We start from the raw sequence: 16,046 nt of genomic DNA, 5'->3' as shown, positions 1-16,046 counted from the left end.
ACTCTATACTCTAAACGACCTTGTAGCTAATATTAATGCTCATACATCAACCCTTTCGGAGGCGCGTACTGTTTAACAATGCTAAAAAAACTAGTTTTTGACTCACCTTTTTTGACTTCCGACTATCATGATCATATTAAAGATAAACCTGTTTTTCAAAAGTCGGTACAGTAGGATCATAAAACATGTTTCTTCACCAAAGATGTTCACCTACACCATAAGAAAGCACGATGCGTTCAGGAGAGAGAATCCGGTGATTCTATCGAAGAAAAGCGACGCAGTTCATCAAATTCGACCACTTAAAATCCCCAAAAAACCTGTTCTGCAAACCTTGCCTGCGAAAAGTGCGAAAACTAACGATAATGTTACCCATGGAAGCGTGTATCAGAAACAAAATAGTTGCCTCTGAGCTCTCGCAGCGGGCGGTTGGGCTTCACCGGAGCAGCTGGGTAGTTTAGAGTGTTTAAGTGTGAACAAAGAAGACGGTATGGAATCTCCGTTCCGGAAGCTCGTTTTTTGGGGGCTTGTCCTCGGTGTGATATCCGAAACTTCCGCCCAGGATTATCGTGCAACTTGCGGCAGACGGAGGGTGAAATCGGTTTACCTTATCCGAAATGGGCTAGATGCAAAGCTGGGTCACTGGCCATGGTATGCGGCCATTTACGCGAAGAATGAAAGTGGTGCAGTCAACTATAAGTGCGGCGGTTCGATCATCGACGAGAACACTATCCTGACAGGTACGTGTTTAGGGAGACGCAAATGGCATTCAAATAGCATAATTGGTGCTTGTTTCTTTCGTTCTTTTAGCTGCTAGTTGTCTCTTTAAAACTGGCACGACAAACACAAGCGACATCTCTATCCAACTCGGCAACATCCATCTGACGGAAGAAACCGAGGACACTCAAATTCATGATGTAAAGGAAATCATACAGCATCCCGAATTTAGTGGCGATGCTTCGAATGATATCGCCCTGATCAAGCTAGCGACCAACATCACAATGACGAAGTTTGTGCAACCTGTATGTTTGTGGACCATGAGTGACTATTCATACTCAATTATGGATAAGAAAGGAACGATCGTGGGCTTTGGTTTGGAAAATCATTTAAAACAAACAACACTAGATGTCGTAGATTATTTGACGTGTATAAATAGCGATCGCGAAGTGTTTGGCAATCTACACATGTCAGAAATGTTATGTGTTGAAGGACAGGATGGTACCGGTGCGTGTAGCGAAGAGAGCGGTGGCGGTTTATACTTCGAAGTCGAAGGCAAATGGTTTGTTCGGGGCATTGCTTCGCTCATTCCAGGGCAAACGGAAAATGAAATATGTACTACCACCAAGCACGCTGCTTTTACCGACGTTACAAAGCATATCGACTGGATTAAGAGGTACATCGATCCTGAGATTTTGCCACTAAGTTCTGAAGCAATCGATGTGGATTATGCAGAGAAGCTTGAACTGTTTGATTTGAATACGTGTGGTGTGGCATCGAACTCGATCGCCGCCGGTGGTGTACAGTGGACCTTACCGTGGGTTGGATTCGTCGGAATTTATCGTCCTTTGGACCATACTATCGATAAGAGATGTGTGGTAACGCTACTTAACGAATGGTATGCTGTTGGGCCTGCACATTGCTTCCAAAACGATGGATTAGAGTAAGTAGACGACTTGAGTTATTTCTTCTCAAAACGACGACAATTGCGAATTAATTCTTCACGTTATAGGAGACGAGTTCTTCTCGGTGGTCATACCGAAATGGCACAATCGAATTGTGATGATCATATGAGTCAGGAAGCATGCGAAAGCCATACACAAATGCTCCAAATCCAAACAATCTACATTTATCCAACGTACAGTATCAACAATACAGCGGACAATATAGCGCTTATTGAGTTGCTCAACCCAGCCGATACCACACAACCGAATGTAAGGCCTATCTGCATACCTATCGAGCCCAAGTTGCGCATCGACTCCACAACCGGTCTTACAATTGCCTTCCAAACATCGTCTCCAAAATCCTTTGGTAGCAAACCGGTTAACTACATCGATTCCGAGATCTGTACTAAAAAGTACGCTGAACAAGAGTTCCCTCTATTCCTTGCATCAAAACGACTGTGCACACAAATCTCGACTGTCGATGCGCAGAACTGTACTCAGCTGAAAGCTGGTGCTCCTCTCCAGGTGCGAAAGAGGACTAACGACAAGGAGCGATATTTCCTGCGAGGATTCGATTTGTTTGAGCGCTCCTGCTCAACAGAGTTGCCCTCTGTCTTTAACAATGTCAATCCCTATCTGGACTGGATACTGTACAATATGAGATACAGAGATTGGGAAGATGTGGACGATATAGCAAACGATGAGGATTCTATCATAGAGGAAAGCTGGAATCAGTTGCGCCATGAACTAGACCAGGAAAAAATTTCTCTATTTAATCTGGACACTTGTGGAGTTACAGCCACAATTGCTAACAATGAAACAAAAGTTGATCGTACCTTCTATCCCTGGATGGGACTGTTGGTAACGCACAAAAATACAATGAAACCGCTAACGTACATCGAGAGCACGATTGTATTGATCAGTGATCGATATGCATTAGCTCCAGCACACATCGTGAACAACACTATGTCATGGTGTGTATATATTTAGTTATAAAACTACAACATTGAAATCTTCTCATAGGATTTGACGAAATTGTTCTTTGCTATTGCAGGCGATTTGTTATTCTAGGACAGTGCAACGATTTGCTCTTAGCCAGCTGTGCCAACTCGAATTGTGACCATTTGTTTCATAAAATGGAAATTAAAAACATCCTAATTCATCCCTCGTACGTCGGTGACCCCAAGCTTCACAACATCGCTCTAATTGAGTTTATGAAACCAGCGGATTTGCAGCATCGCTTCATCAATCCCATATGCTTGCCACTCGTACAAGAGATCCGGGATACAAATCCATTAGAATTGACAGTGGTGCCTTTCAGGAACTATGATAACGAGATTAAAACTTTAGCAGTGATGCATCCATTAAACTGCCAAGTGCAGTTTGCACAGGAAGGCATGCTGGTATCATTAGATCAAATTCCCAAATGTGCTGAGGTCGCGAATAAGATAGTTGGAAAACGTGTGTTCCTTAAATCTGGAGCAATGCTGCAAACTACTTCACTGATTGGCGGACAAGATCGCTACTTCCTCAGAGGCATTAATATACTCAATGACAACGTTACAGAAAGATATCAATACTTGCCGTACGCGTTTACGGATACCGATCGGTATCTAGACTGGATCTTGGCTAACATGAAACCAATCTCCAACCTAAGCTCATCTGCAACACACGATCTAGCCGAGTATCAGCCTGTTAATTCTGGTCCAGTAAATCTTACTTCCGTGAAGAATCAGGAAGAATCGCTCAATCTGACAACCTGTGGAGTGTACCCGAAAGTGCAAGAATCGACAAACAAGCTCTACTCTCCTTGGATGGGATATGTGACCGCTCATCCCGATCCTAAGGATTTACTGTGTGTGGTAATTTTGATAAGCGAATCGTACGTCTTGGGACCAGTTCACCCCATCATCGATCGTACAGAGTATTTATCTTGAACAGTATGTTTTACCTGTTAGTTGGTTAGTCTTATTAAACTCTTTTTTTACCTACAGCATAAAGATCCAGCTTGGCAGTATGATCGACTCATCCGACGTGGAGTGCGAAGAAGGCGACGAATCTACGCTTTGTGATCCGGAATTGCAGCGCATCCCAATAAAGAAAATGATTGTCCATCCGCTCTTCAATCGATCGGATTACAGCAACGACATCATGCTGCTGCAGCTCTCACGATCAGTGAAAAAACCCCAGATTAATCCGATTTGTTTGCCGATCAACGATCAGATTCGAAGTTACGATATTTCGAACATAAGAGCCCACGCCTTTAATTTGGTCACGTTGAACTTCGTCGCGAAAAAGCTGGACGAGAACACGTACATTCCTTCGACCGAGTGTCAACACCGGTGGAACAAATTGGCACTGAACTGGCAGCTGGAAAATGTGACCCAATGCATAGTGGCTCAATTTTCTCCAAACACGGAATGTTTGACAACACTACCCGGTTTTCCGGTGTATACTCTTCAAACATTGGATGGAATGGAAAGACTATTCCTGCGCGGGTTTGCCAAGGCATGGCCTCATTTCTGTAGCAAATACTATCCCGTCATTTACACTAGCATTGATGCTCACCTGGGCTGGATACTGGAGAACGTTAGCAACAGCAGTGCAGTTGTTTAACTTACGAAAGACGAGAATCAACTGTTAAAAAACCGTTTCGAACATAAAGCATTTAATGTAACCACTGGTGCATGAAATAAAGATTGGTGTGAATCATCTCATCTCTATCGGTTTGTGTTATGAGAAAATATGTCTTAAGCCTCTAGGTCTTATGACTGCCACCTTATTAAGTTTTACTTTCTTATTTCTTTATAAGAAACCTATAGCGTACATCAGTTAAACCTGTTTGATCATCTATTCTTAGCTACAAGCGATCATACAATCGCTAACGTGCGCTCGTTTTCGGGCTTTTACACACAAACTAGTTTTCTGTAGCAACAGGTTTCTGGAGATGTTTAATAAAGATGATAGAATGGAAGAAGATTTTAGATGCACAGCTCATTTGTGCCGGAGGACAGTTGAGTATATATAGAGGTGGCAGCGGTATTTTCTTTGCAGTCGAAGACAAATGATTTATTCTAGGTAGTGTTAATATCTTTTATCCAATTGACATTAACATTACAATTCTTCATTGCATACTTATTCGGACGTTGCCGAGATCTTAACTACCCAGTGATCATACTGGGTAGTTAAGATTTGATTGAAAAAGATCCTTGTACCCATTTTACTATATCAAGAAGTTGTATAACTTATGACTTCTTTCTATTTTTGATTATGATTTATGATTCCCTTCTATTTAAGAACAAAGGATTAATACGTACATGGGACCGGTCGTCATTATACGAATTACTGATATTCGGACGGACAACGGTATCTAACACCATTGTGACCAGTTTCTTTCGACTCTATAGCAAATATCTACTATGCTGCGTCTGCCCTTCAGGCAAACTGCGTGCCTTCCGTGCCAGAACTCAAGAACGACCATTTACAGGCTTTACAGCGCACCAAACGGGGGAGAAATGGCTTTCGAATTTAACGATATTCGGAATCCTCTGATCCAATATTTTGTTATTCGCATGAGGTCCGTTTTAAATGCGTCATCAAAACTTCTGGGCGTATCATACTGAACGATTGGCCCCAACTTGTTCACTTCCGAGTATTAAAAGCATCGCTACTTTCACCATCAAACGGCATATGTTCTACGTAATCAAAATCTACGCTCATCCACGCAGTTCTCGCTGAGCTCTTACGGTGTGAAATTGATTTTTACGAGTTCCGACAGCAAGCTCATTCCTACCACATAAGATGAATTATCGGCGTTGGATCTACGTGGTTCTGACATTAGTGCTCTATGCTGTATCTCAAACTTCTGTGAGGAAGTCGACTGCGATGAGGCAGACGATTTTTGAATTCTGTGGCTTTAGTACGTGTCCAAAACCGACTGGATGCACAAGCAGCACACTGGCAGTGGCATGCGGCCATTTATTATAAGAATAGCAAAAATGGCATCTACTACACATGTGGTGGAACCACCATCGACCACAACACGATCCTCACTGGCATGAAAGGAAGTGACAAAAAAACATCACTTGATATGCTAAATGGATATTTATCTTTTTTTATCTTCAGCCGCTCATTGTGTCTTTGAGATTGGTGTGCCTAGTAAACTCTCATTTCACATCGGCCGCATCCATCTGACGGATGATTCGGAGTATACTCAGAAATTTAACGCCGAAGATGTAATACTCCATCCCGACTTCAAGGGAACTAGAATTGATAACGATATTGCTCTGATTAAGCTGGCGGGCAAAATCAAGCTCACGAAGTCAGTAGCGGTCCGGGTAAAATCATCGGCAAGAACGGAACGATCGTTGGGTTTGGCTTCACCGAAGCAAAAGCTGTATCGAAAGAAAACGCTGGAGCAAACGTTAGTGGATGTGGTCGATGCGTTGACATGCATATCTAGTGATTGCGATGTACTTGGAATTCAGCTTACTACAAATATGATCTGTGCAAGGGGTCAGGAAGGTGCGTGCAGCGGAGATAGTGGTGGTGGTATGTTCTTTAAAATTAAAGACAGCTGGTTAGTACGAGGTATCGCTTCGTTTACTACACGAAAAATCATAGACGGACTTTGCGATCCTTCGGTGTACACCGTGTATACAGACAGAGCGAAATATATGGCCTGGATTGCCGATGCCCGTCTTTACAATCGTTAAGCCAAGACGAAGAAGTATAGTAAGATTAATAATAATAAATTCATCGTTTGCAAATTCTAGCATTTATTCTTCGAAAATCTTTAATAAATTTTTCTCTAAAATAAAATATATGAGTCTCCCACTAATTATTTTATGCATCAAACAGACACTGCTTTTAAATCTTTTCATTTTTGTCTCTTAGAACGCAATAATTAAAAATCTTTCAAAATTGGGTTTTCAATTTTAACCAGTTTCAATTCAAACTACCCAATCTCATCAGGTTTTTCGAAAAAAAAAAATAAATACCCGAATCTTCTTTTTAGACGTGTTGAAATAAGTCCAGTATATCGAAACCTGTTCTTGAGGGCATTTTTTTTCTATCTACCAGCTGACAAATTTTTAGCGCTACGAATAAAAGAAGTATTTTTCCAAACCTGTTTTGTGTTGCAACAAGTTTTCGTAAATTTTATATCTTTATGATCGAAACACCGATTTAAGAAGTGCTTTTTTGCGTATCTACAACGTTAGCTCAGTCAGTCAATCAATCGCTCAGAACGAATCAATGCTCAGTACAGAGCAGAATAGAAAAAGTGCAGAAATAAATCATGGCGCTGCTGATATATTGTGAAATACATACGCTGTGCTAACTATTTTATAATTGTTTAAATTGGGAAAAGCTTCCAGATCAGATAGTTCTATGTTTAAAATCAATGACAAATAAAGCTTTATCACGCAGCATGTTAATAAAGATCTACTCCCAGTCAAAAAGGATTCTAAAATATAATTCTAAACAAGTTTTATATCGAAAATTGACAATATCTCGTTTCCATTGGATACTGTTGAACTTGCTTCCTGTAACGTGTGAGTGACATGCTAATAAAATGCTAATCAGCAAGTTTCGTCTAAAGAATTTATGGCTCGATACTGTAAACTATTTTAACGATGTTTCTAATGAATACAACGGCAAAAAATCTTTAAATTCTTTCCAGCAGTGTTCACGTGCTGCTAGTATCGAGAAGTCTACAAACAGCAATCGTAAATTAGCGTCCGGCAAGAACATTCAAGTTTAACGACAAAACCAAACAACCCAAAAACCTGTTCGACGTGCCCACTAATGAAAATCGTAAGAACGGGCCCACAGCATCCAAACGATGGTGTTTTATACAGTCGAGAAGAACGCAGAACACAACAGTTGCCGCTGAGCTACCACGCCGCGCAGTTAGTACGAGTGTTCCAAGTGTCAAGTGCCTGTGTATAAGCATGTGGTCTCAGTGCTGGATCTCTATCTCTCTGGTGCTCGTGCTCAGTGCAATTTTCCAAACATCGGCACTGGATTATCGAGTGATTTGTGGCAAACGAAAGGTGAAATCGGTCTACTTGATCCAGAATGGGCTAAACGCAAAGCCGGGACACTGGCCGTGGCATGCGGCCATTTACTATAAGGATAGCAAAAATGGTATCGACTACAAATGTGGTGGATCCATCATCGATGACAGCACTATCCTCACAGGTATGAGTTTGTAGACATGGCATACAACTCCGAATGGCACGTGTTCTCTCTTCAATTCTAGCTGGTCATTGTGTTTTTTCAACTGGCGTGGTACGAGCAAGCAAACTCTCAGTTCACGTCGGCCGCATCCATCTGACGGATGATTCGGAGTATACTCAGAAATTTGACGCCGAAGATGTAATACTCCACCCCGACTTTAAGGGAACTAGAATCGATAACGATATTGCTCTGATCAAGCTGGCGGGTAAAATCAAGCTCACGAAGTTTGTGCAACCCGTTTGCCTGTGGACTATGGATGACAGTAGCGGTCCGGGTAAAATCATCGGCAAGAACGGAACGATCGTTGGGTTTGGCTTCACCGAAGCAAAAGCTGTATCGAACACGCTGAAGCAAACGTTAGTGGGTGTGGTTGATCCATTGACATGCATAAATAGTGATCGCGACGTATTTGGGAACCAACTTACATCCAACATGGTGTGTGCTCGGGGGCAGGAAGGTGCTAGTGCGTGCAGCGGAGATAGTGGTGGCGGTATGTTCGTCGAAGTCGAAGGCAAATGGTATGTGCGGGGCATTGTTTCCTTCATTCCACGATTGACCCAAGAAGGACTTTGCGATGCAAAGTCATACACCGCCTTTACCGATGTAACAAAGTATGTAGATTGGATTAAGAAGTACATCGATCCTGATATATTGCCTCGGAGCTCTGATGTGATTGAGGTTGATTACGACGAAAAGGTTCAATTGTTTGATTTGAATACGTGCGGAATGATATCAAACTCGCTCGTCGCCGATGGCGCCCGTTGGACGTTACCATGGGTTGGATTCGTCGGAATCTATAAGTCGGCGAATGATACTATCGATAAGAGATGCGCAGTTACATTGTTAAATCAATGGTACGCTGTTGGCCCTGCACATTGCTTCCAAAACGATGGACTAGAGTAAGTGTACACCGTGGGTGTAGGTTGGAAGCAATTTTCCTACGATTTAATGAACATTTTCAATTACTTTCTTCATTACAGGAGACGAGTTCTTCTCGGTGGTCACACCGAGCTCACACAGCCAAAATGTGACAATCGAAGGAGCAAAGCATTATGTGAAAGCCCTACACAAATGCTCGAAATCCAAACAATCTACATTAATCCAACGTACAGTATCAACAATACAGCGGACAATATAGCGCTTATTGAGCTGCTCAACCCAGCCGATACCTCACAACCGAATGTACGGCCTATCTGCATACCTATCGTGCCCAAGCTTCGCTCAAACACTACCACAGATCTTACAATTGCCTCCCAAATGGCATCTCCAAAATCCTTTGGTAGCAAACCGGTTAACTACATCGATTCCGAAGTCTGTACTAAGAAGTACGCTGAACAAGGGTTCCCTCTATTCCTTGCATCAAAACGATTGTGCACACAAATCCCTAACAGAGCAGCACAAGACTGCATTCAGCTTAAAACTGGTGCACCACTCCAACAGCTGAGAAGGATCAATGGTAGAAGGCAATACTTCCTGCGAGGATTCGATATATTTGGACGCTCTTGTTCCCCATCGTTGCCCTCTGTTTATAGTAACATCAATGAATTCCTGGACTGGATACTGTACAACATGAAGCCTAATGTTGTGGAAAAGACTGAAGAAACTACAAACAGTGAGGACACTGCTATAATGGAAAGTTGGAATCAGTTACACCAAGGGCCGGAACTCGAAAAGCTGTCTCTGCTCAATCTGGATATCTGTGGCGTGACGACTGTGAACGTTGATACGGTCGAGGATCGTACTTTCTATCCCTGGATGGGACTGTTGGTAACGCACAAAAATACAATGGAACCGCTAACGTACATCGAGAGCACGGTTGTATTGATCAGTGATCGATATGCATTAGCTCCAGCACACATCGTGAGCAATTCTGTGTCATGGTGAGTACCGGGAAGCTTTCTACTTAGAATAAGTGTTTACTAACTACCTAATGCAATGCCATTTCAGGCGATTTGTCGTTCTAGGTTACTGTAATTCCTTGCTTTTAGTAAGTTGTGCCAGCACGCCATGCGATCATCTGTTCAAAAAAATAGAAATCAAAAACATCCTAATCCATCCCTCCTATAATGGTGACCCCAAGCTTCACAACATCGCTCTGATTGAGTTTATGAAACCAGCAGATTTGCAGCATAAATACATTAAACCTATATGCTTGCCGCTTACTAAAGAGCTGCGCAAGAGTATACCGGCAGATTTGACGGTAATGCCTTTTAGGAACTATGATAATGAGGTACGCAATTTGACACTGATTCGCAACACAACCTGTCAGGAGCGGTTTGTGCAGGAAGGATTCGTAACTCCCTTGAATACAGCTCCACTGTGTGCTGAAGAAACATACAAGGCTAGTAAAGACCGTGTGTTCCTTAAATCGGGCGCAATGCTGCAAACTCCGTCTCGGATTGACGGACAAGATCGCTACTTCCTCAGAGGCATTAATATTCTAAATGACACAATTAAGGAGGAATACCAATACTTACCGTACGCGTTTACCAACACCGATTTGTATCTAGACTGGATTCTGGATAATATGAATGACGCGTCCCAGGAGAACAGCACCACAAACGATCTAGTCGAACGTCTTGCAGTTGATTCTCGTGAGGTTAATCTTCCAACAGTAAGACAGCGCTTTAAGAAGAAGCTGTTCAACCTAAATACCTGTGGAGTGTACCCGAAAGTGCAAGAAACGACAAACAAGCTCTACTCACCTTGGTTGGGATATGTGACCGCTCATCCCGATCCTAAGGATCTACTGTGTATGGTAATTTTGATAAGCGAATGGTACGTCGTGGGACCAGTTCACCCCATCATCGATCGTACAGAGTATGTATTTACTTCTTTTACCTGCTAGAAGGTCAGTCTTGTGAATCTCTTATCTTTCTCTACTCACAGCATAAAGATCCAGCTCGGCAGTATGATCGACTCATCCGACGTGGAGTGCGAAGAAGGCGACGAATCTACGCTTTGTGATCCGGAATTGCAGCGCATCCCAATAAAGAAAATGATTGTCCATCCGCTCTTCAATCGATCGGATTACAGCAACGACATCATGCTGCTGCAGCTCTCACGATCAGTGAAAAAACCCCAGATTAATCCAATTTGTTTGCCGATCAACGATCAGATTCGAAGTTACGATATTTCGAACATAAGAGCCCACGCCTTTAATTTGGTCACGTTGAACTTCGTCGCGAAAAAGCTGGACGAGAACACGTACATTCCTTCAACCGAGTGTCAACACCGGTGGAACAAATTGGCACTGAACTGGCAGCTGGAAAATGTGACCCAATGCATAGTGGCTCAATTTTCTCCAAACACGGAATGTTTGACAACACTACCCGGTTTTCCGGTGTATACGCTTCAAAAGATTAATGGAAAAGATCGACTGTTCTTGCGCGGGTTTGCCAAGGCGTGGCCTCATTTCTGTAGCAAATACTATCCCGTGGTGTATACTAACATAGATATATATTTGGACTGGATACTACAGAACATGGATGCAAGCTTAGATTACCAACAGCTATCCTTTGACCTGCGCAAGGAACTAATATTCGATTAGAACGTACCAAAACAAATGAATTTCTCTGGTTCAAACTTATGTATGTAGTTATTTGAACTGCAGTGGAAGTAGATGTACGGAGCTGATGTAAGTGAGATTATAATGAAGCCTGTTTTTATTACAATAAAAACCATTGCACATATTCTAAAAAATGATTCAAATTTATTACAACGATAGAAAAAAAGCTTCAAAAAGCTATAAATTTACACCGAACCAGAAAGCCAGCAGAATGTAACGTCACAACTTTTACCTCTGCCCATCGGTACAAATATTTGTCAACCGCACACAACCACTTTTGACAATTGGTCAAAAATCAAGTTGATCCGGACAAAGTTTTACCGTATATTGCGTGTAGTAAAAAACATACCTTTCATCCTTTGTGACTGCTATTGTTAGAGACTTATGAAACGTAGTTTTTTTTAAAGGGAATTAAAATCAATTAGTTGTATAGAAACTATTTGATTGACATGGAAATAGAGCAAAAATCTCTTATTAGAATGCATTAAGAATGTTGGAAAAGCAAACAAAATGCAGAAACGCTAGTTAATCCGATGCTGCAGTAAGTGATGGCTAAAAATAGTTTGTGTTCCACAACGATGAACTTTTGCCATGTTCTGTTTGCCATCAGGAACACTCACTGCGAAATACAAGAAAGAACCTCCAATTGGTGCATAGGAAATGTTTGGTGTAATGAACAAACCTAGCGTCTCTAGGTTTAGCCCAGGCTGGCACACATGTTGGTAGCTTTCTTGCACCAGAAACCAGCCATCGTCATTCATCCACCAACCGGGAACATCAACAGTAGCCGAAGTTTATCGTTTGATAAAAAGTCAACGATAAATTAACGTCCGCTTTTGACGTTACCGAAATGAATTCTTCTACCAACCGCTGGGGATAGCTGTTTTTGAGCTTCTCTGCATTAACGCCGATTATAGGGCATAAAAACAGGGCAAGATTAAGCAGCCTTGGTGCCAGCTTAATGCCACAAATACATCCAAAGCATCTGTTGCAATCCAGTTTTGCAGTTGGTCAGGACACGCTCAAGAGTGTGTTTTACGTTTTAAAGACATTTAACTTTGAAGACATATTTTGCCTTCATTGTTCTCCGGAAGAGTGTCTATTTTATTCCAACGAAAAACCACAAACACGCCGACGATGTACTAGTAAGGTGCAAGATTCGACCGACAACTAAAGTAAGCTTTGTAAACGATCATCTCTATCACGTCCTTTTGGTTGGGGCAGTAACGCACACATAGTACACACAAAAACAAACACACTCATTGATAACGATCAGTGACTTTTGAATTATTTCACTAACTCCATCCGCTCTATGGTTTGCAATAAGTCTCCGTCTTTTTAAACCCGAAGCACACTCTATCCACTTTGCGGGGGAACCGGAGTATTCCATAATTTTCTTTCCAGGCACTAAGCAGCACACTGCAAAATGCACGGTTCAGTACCAACACTAACCATCCGTTCGGGATATCGCCGTACAGCCGTCCAGTGCTCGGAAGGACGAGAAAATGCTTATTAGTCCAGTCCGGCCAAGCCACACTATCCATCAAGATTATGCACATTGGGAAAGGTAGCGCCAAATTTGGTAACGTACCAGCAGCGACCGTAGCAGTGAGCTCCAGTTTCGAGTCCGAGGGAAAATATTTTAATTAAAATGTCTCATAAAGAGTTATCTTTCTAGCGGTATCGGTTAAACGATCAGCTCGAAGGCCTTGAAAGGAAGTGAAGAGTAGAGTTTATTTGCTTGATTTATTTATTTTTTATTTTTGAAATACATTATTTAAAGTAAACTGTACGTTCCCAGTTGCCATGTGTTTGGCGAAAATTGTGTGAACTACAGTTTCTTGATGATTTAACAGTATTTTATTTCTCTTTTTGCAATGCAATGAACTTATATTTACTCACCCGGATATGGTAGTGGCATTAGAGATGAACTTCTACCACCACCAATGTCAGCACTTTTACCACTTACGCCCCTTATCCGAGCAACCAGCACTGATTGCCAGCTGTTTCAAAGAACGCATCCTTCCAATTTGCCTTCGTTAGCTTAATTGCGAACCGAGGCACCAGCACCATGAACCAGTTGGTCAAGTTGATAGGGTTTATGATTTGCGAAACATTCCAGGATGGCTGATTTGGAGGTTATCGAGAATGGACGAGCTTTTGGGCATCTTGCTTCCTCGTGGTTTGTTGCCTTACGACGGACAAGTAAATACGACCAATGAAATTTGTGTTCTTCCCACCGTCTAGACACATTTCTCTAACCCTTGTTTGGATGTACGGCAGTAGACAACTTTCAGCAAAAGCTTAAACCAAACAACGTCACCATTTATTCACTGCCGTGATCATGCTGCAAGCTAGCACAAATGAATGTACCTCGCAACCTACACCAATATGCCACGAAACGTTTCCCGTGCAATCCATCCAAGATAGTGGCTAACGTTCGTGTACACCCCTGGTACACCTTCCTTCCCACAGCGGGGCCATCCGAAGCTGGTAATTCCGGCCAAATACCAAAGGCCATCGGCAGACTCCATTAGCGGACCGCCCGAGTCCCCGTGGCACGTATCCTGACCACGAACTCCACCGGCACATATGTGGCCCACACCCACACCACCGTCATTCGGTACCTGGAACAGCTTCTTGCACTTATCCATATCAAATCCGCGAAGATTTATCTGCTTCAGCAGGTATGACATGCCGGAATCTGAATTTTATGGGGAATAAAACATATTAGAAAGAGAGAAAGAGAGAGAGAGACCCAAACATCTCCACCATAACAGCACACCGACCTTGATCGGTTGAACCCCAACCAGCGGCCGTATACTCCGTACCAGGGCCACCCGGTGGCAGGAGGGTTTCGTTCACCGGCAGACAAATAGGTGCGACAAAGACATTATACTCAACGTCGGTCGCCAGCTCGATCAGTGCAATGTCGTTCACATGTACCGCGTAGTTGACGTGATAGTCGGGATGAACGACGAATCGGGCCACATCATAGTCCTTCCGGCAGATCGGTACATCGTAGCCCTCGACCTGTTTGCAATCTTTATTGCCACGATGGTTCATAAAATTCCATTCCGCTACACGAACAGAGGTGCTAGACAACGAGATGATGGACAACCGGTTAAGAGTATTGATCACACGGTGTCAGCTGCCCACTTACATCGCCCATCCCTTCTTCTTGGCCGCTGTGTAGCAATGGGCAGCGGTCAGAACGAACCGCTTGCTGATCAACGAACCAGCACAGTTCGACTGAATCTTACGATTGCGCGTCTGAAACCGTAACAACGCCATCCAAGGAAACTCTCCTATCTCCGTATCATTCCCACCGATAATGCGCACACCGAACGACGACGGTCCACACTGCGGTTCATTCTGAAAACGGGGACAGCAAACGAGTGCCGTCCCGTCTGGCCGTGTACCGCACTGCAATCCCTCCAGGAATTCTGTGTCGTTGTAGAAAAAAGTGTCTCTACGCAGAAAGTCCAACACGTAGCCACAGTCACGCACTCTTACACATCGTCCAGCGATACCTTTAGGCGTTACACACGGTTGCGATTCTTGTTCGCCATTAGAACATTGTACAGCAGCCGTAAGAATACACACTACACCGAAAAGAAATATCCACGAGTTATGCATCCGGATGACGATGTAGGAAGAGCGAAATTGGTCGTCGACTGTGGCCGATGAGTGTTAAAACTGCACTGCCCGTTCAACAGGGTCGCTATTCGATCTGGAGTGCTACGTAGAGAGAAGAATAACTAACGCCCCCTTTTTGTAAGCCAACTGCACTATCTCTGGTCCAGGTCCGCAAAAAATGCACCAAGAAATGGAATTCCCCCGTTGAGCTGACATTCATTGTGGATCAACATCGGTTGTATTATGGTGGATCTTCAACGTCAGATCGGTTGAACGGTCTTAGAACCACGAAATATACTCTTCTGCAATCAAACACAGCACCAACGAGACAATGTCAGCGATTGTCACATTTAGCCTTGCCAAGGCCAACGTGAGGAACGAATGATTAACCTCATTCTACTAAAAATAAATAAGCTAACGTGTAAACAGTGCTTCAGAAGAGCTAACACGACAACGCATTGGCGCCAGCTCATTCAGAGGCATGATGATTTATGGTGGGGAATCCCCGACGCTAAAAGCGAGAAGCGAGATATAATCGGTGCGTGGCTTCATGAGCTCTTCTGTGCGTTTTTTATGTCACAACGGCTTAGTGGAGGCGGTAATAAGATATGACATAATATGTATTTATCTTCTTCCTTTTTCTTCTTAATGATCTACGGCGAGAAGTGTTGGAGCCGCCACCTGCACAAATATTCGTCATTTTTGTGATAGCAGAGCCGGTCTTCACGCGATAGGATGGTTTGAACCGGGGTTCAAATCCCATCCGAAACGTTTCCCTGTAATGACGACCGACCGATCTAGTTTAACTAACCAGTAACTAAGTAAGAATGAGAGAGTGATTAAAATCTTTCCTATGTATGATTTTAATAAACTCCTCTCGAATAATTTTTACGACTCTTCTGTAATTTGAATCGCGCAGTGTTTTAACAAAACTTTTG

The 16,046-nt window shown here is 42.9% G+C and overlaps 4 protein-coding genes across 4 annotated transcripts; 3 read left to right on the top strand and 1 right to left on the bottom strand.

The window, feature by feature from the left end:
• The first annotated feature begins 487 nt into the window (after positions 1 to 487).
• On the top strand, positions 488 to 4,274 carry LOC126567574 (uncharacterized). Its single transcript, XM_050223791.1, has 5 exons — positions 488 to 737; positions 808 to 1,657; positions 1,727 to 2,632; positions 2,713 to 3,582; positions 3,653 to 4,274. Exons 1-5 carry the CDS (start codon positions 488 to 490, stop codon positions 4,272 to 4,274), a joined length of 3,498 nt encoding a protein of 1,165 aa, XP_050079748.1.
• A 1,269-nt stretch (positions 4,275 to 5,543) lies between these two features.
• LOC126567573 (vitamin K-dependent protein C-like) lies at positions 5,544 to 6,373 on the top strand. Its single transcript, XM_050223790.1, has 2 exons — positions 5,544 to 5,577; positions 5,784 to 6,373. Exons 1-2 carry the CDS (start codon positions 5,544 to 5,546, stop codon positions 6,371 to 6,373), a joined length of 624 nt encoding a protein of 207 aa, XP_050079747.1.
• A 1,239-nt stretch (positions 6,374 to 7,612) lies between these two features.
• Positions 7,613 to 11,451, top strand: LOC126567572 (uncharacterized). Its single transcript, XM_050223788.1, has 5 exons — positions 7,613 to 7,862; positions 7,924 to 8,800; positions 8,882 to 9,781; positions 9,849 to 10,721; positions 10,791 to 11,451. Exons 1-5 carry the CDS (start codon positions 7,613 to 7,615, stop codon positions 11,449 to 11,451), a joined length of 3,561 nt encoding a protein of 1,186 aa, XP_050079745.1.
• Positions 11,452 to 13,850: 2,399 nt separating this feature from the next.
• On the bottom strand, positions 13,851 to 15,108 carry LOC126568294 (CLIP domain-containing serine protease B14-like). The gene is made up of 3 exons (XM_050224748.1): positions 14,633 to 15,108; positions 14,259 to 14,566; positions 13,851 to 14,173 (listed from the first exon to the last, which is right to left on the bottom strand). Exons 1-3 carry the CDS (start codon positions 15,106 to 15,108, stop codon positions 13,851 to 13,853), a joined length of 1,107 nt encoding a protein of 368 aa, XP_050080705.1.
• Between the last annotated feature and the right edge of the window lie 938 nt (positions 15,109 to 16,046).

The sequence above is a fragment of the Anopheles maculipalpis genome, chromosome 2RL (assembly GCF_943734695.1).
Source record: "Anopheles maculipalpis chromosome 2RL, idAnoMacuDA_375_x, whole genome shotgun sequence".
NCBI lineage: Eukaryota > Metazoa > Arthropoda > Insecta > Diptera > Culicidae > Anopheles > Anopheles maculipalpis.
The sequence above is the reverse complement of the archived record's forward strand: the minus strand, read 5'-3'. Positions and strand labels throughout refer to the sequence as shown.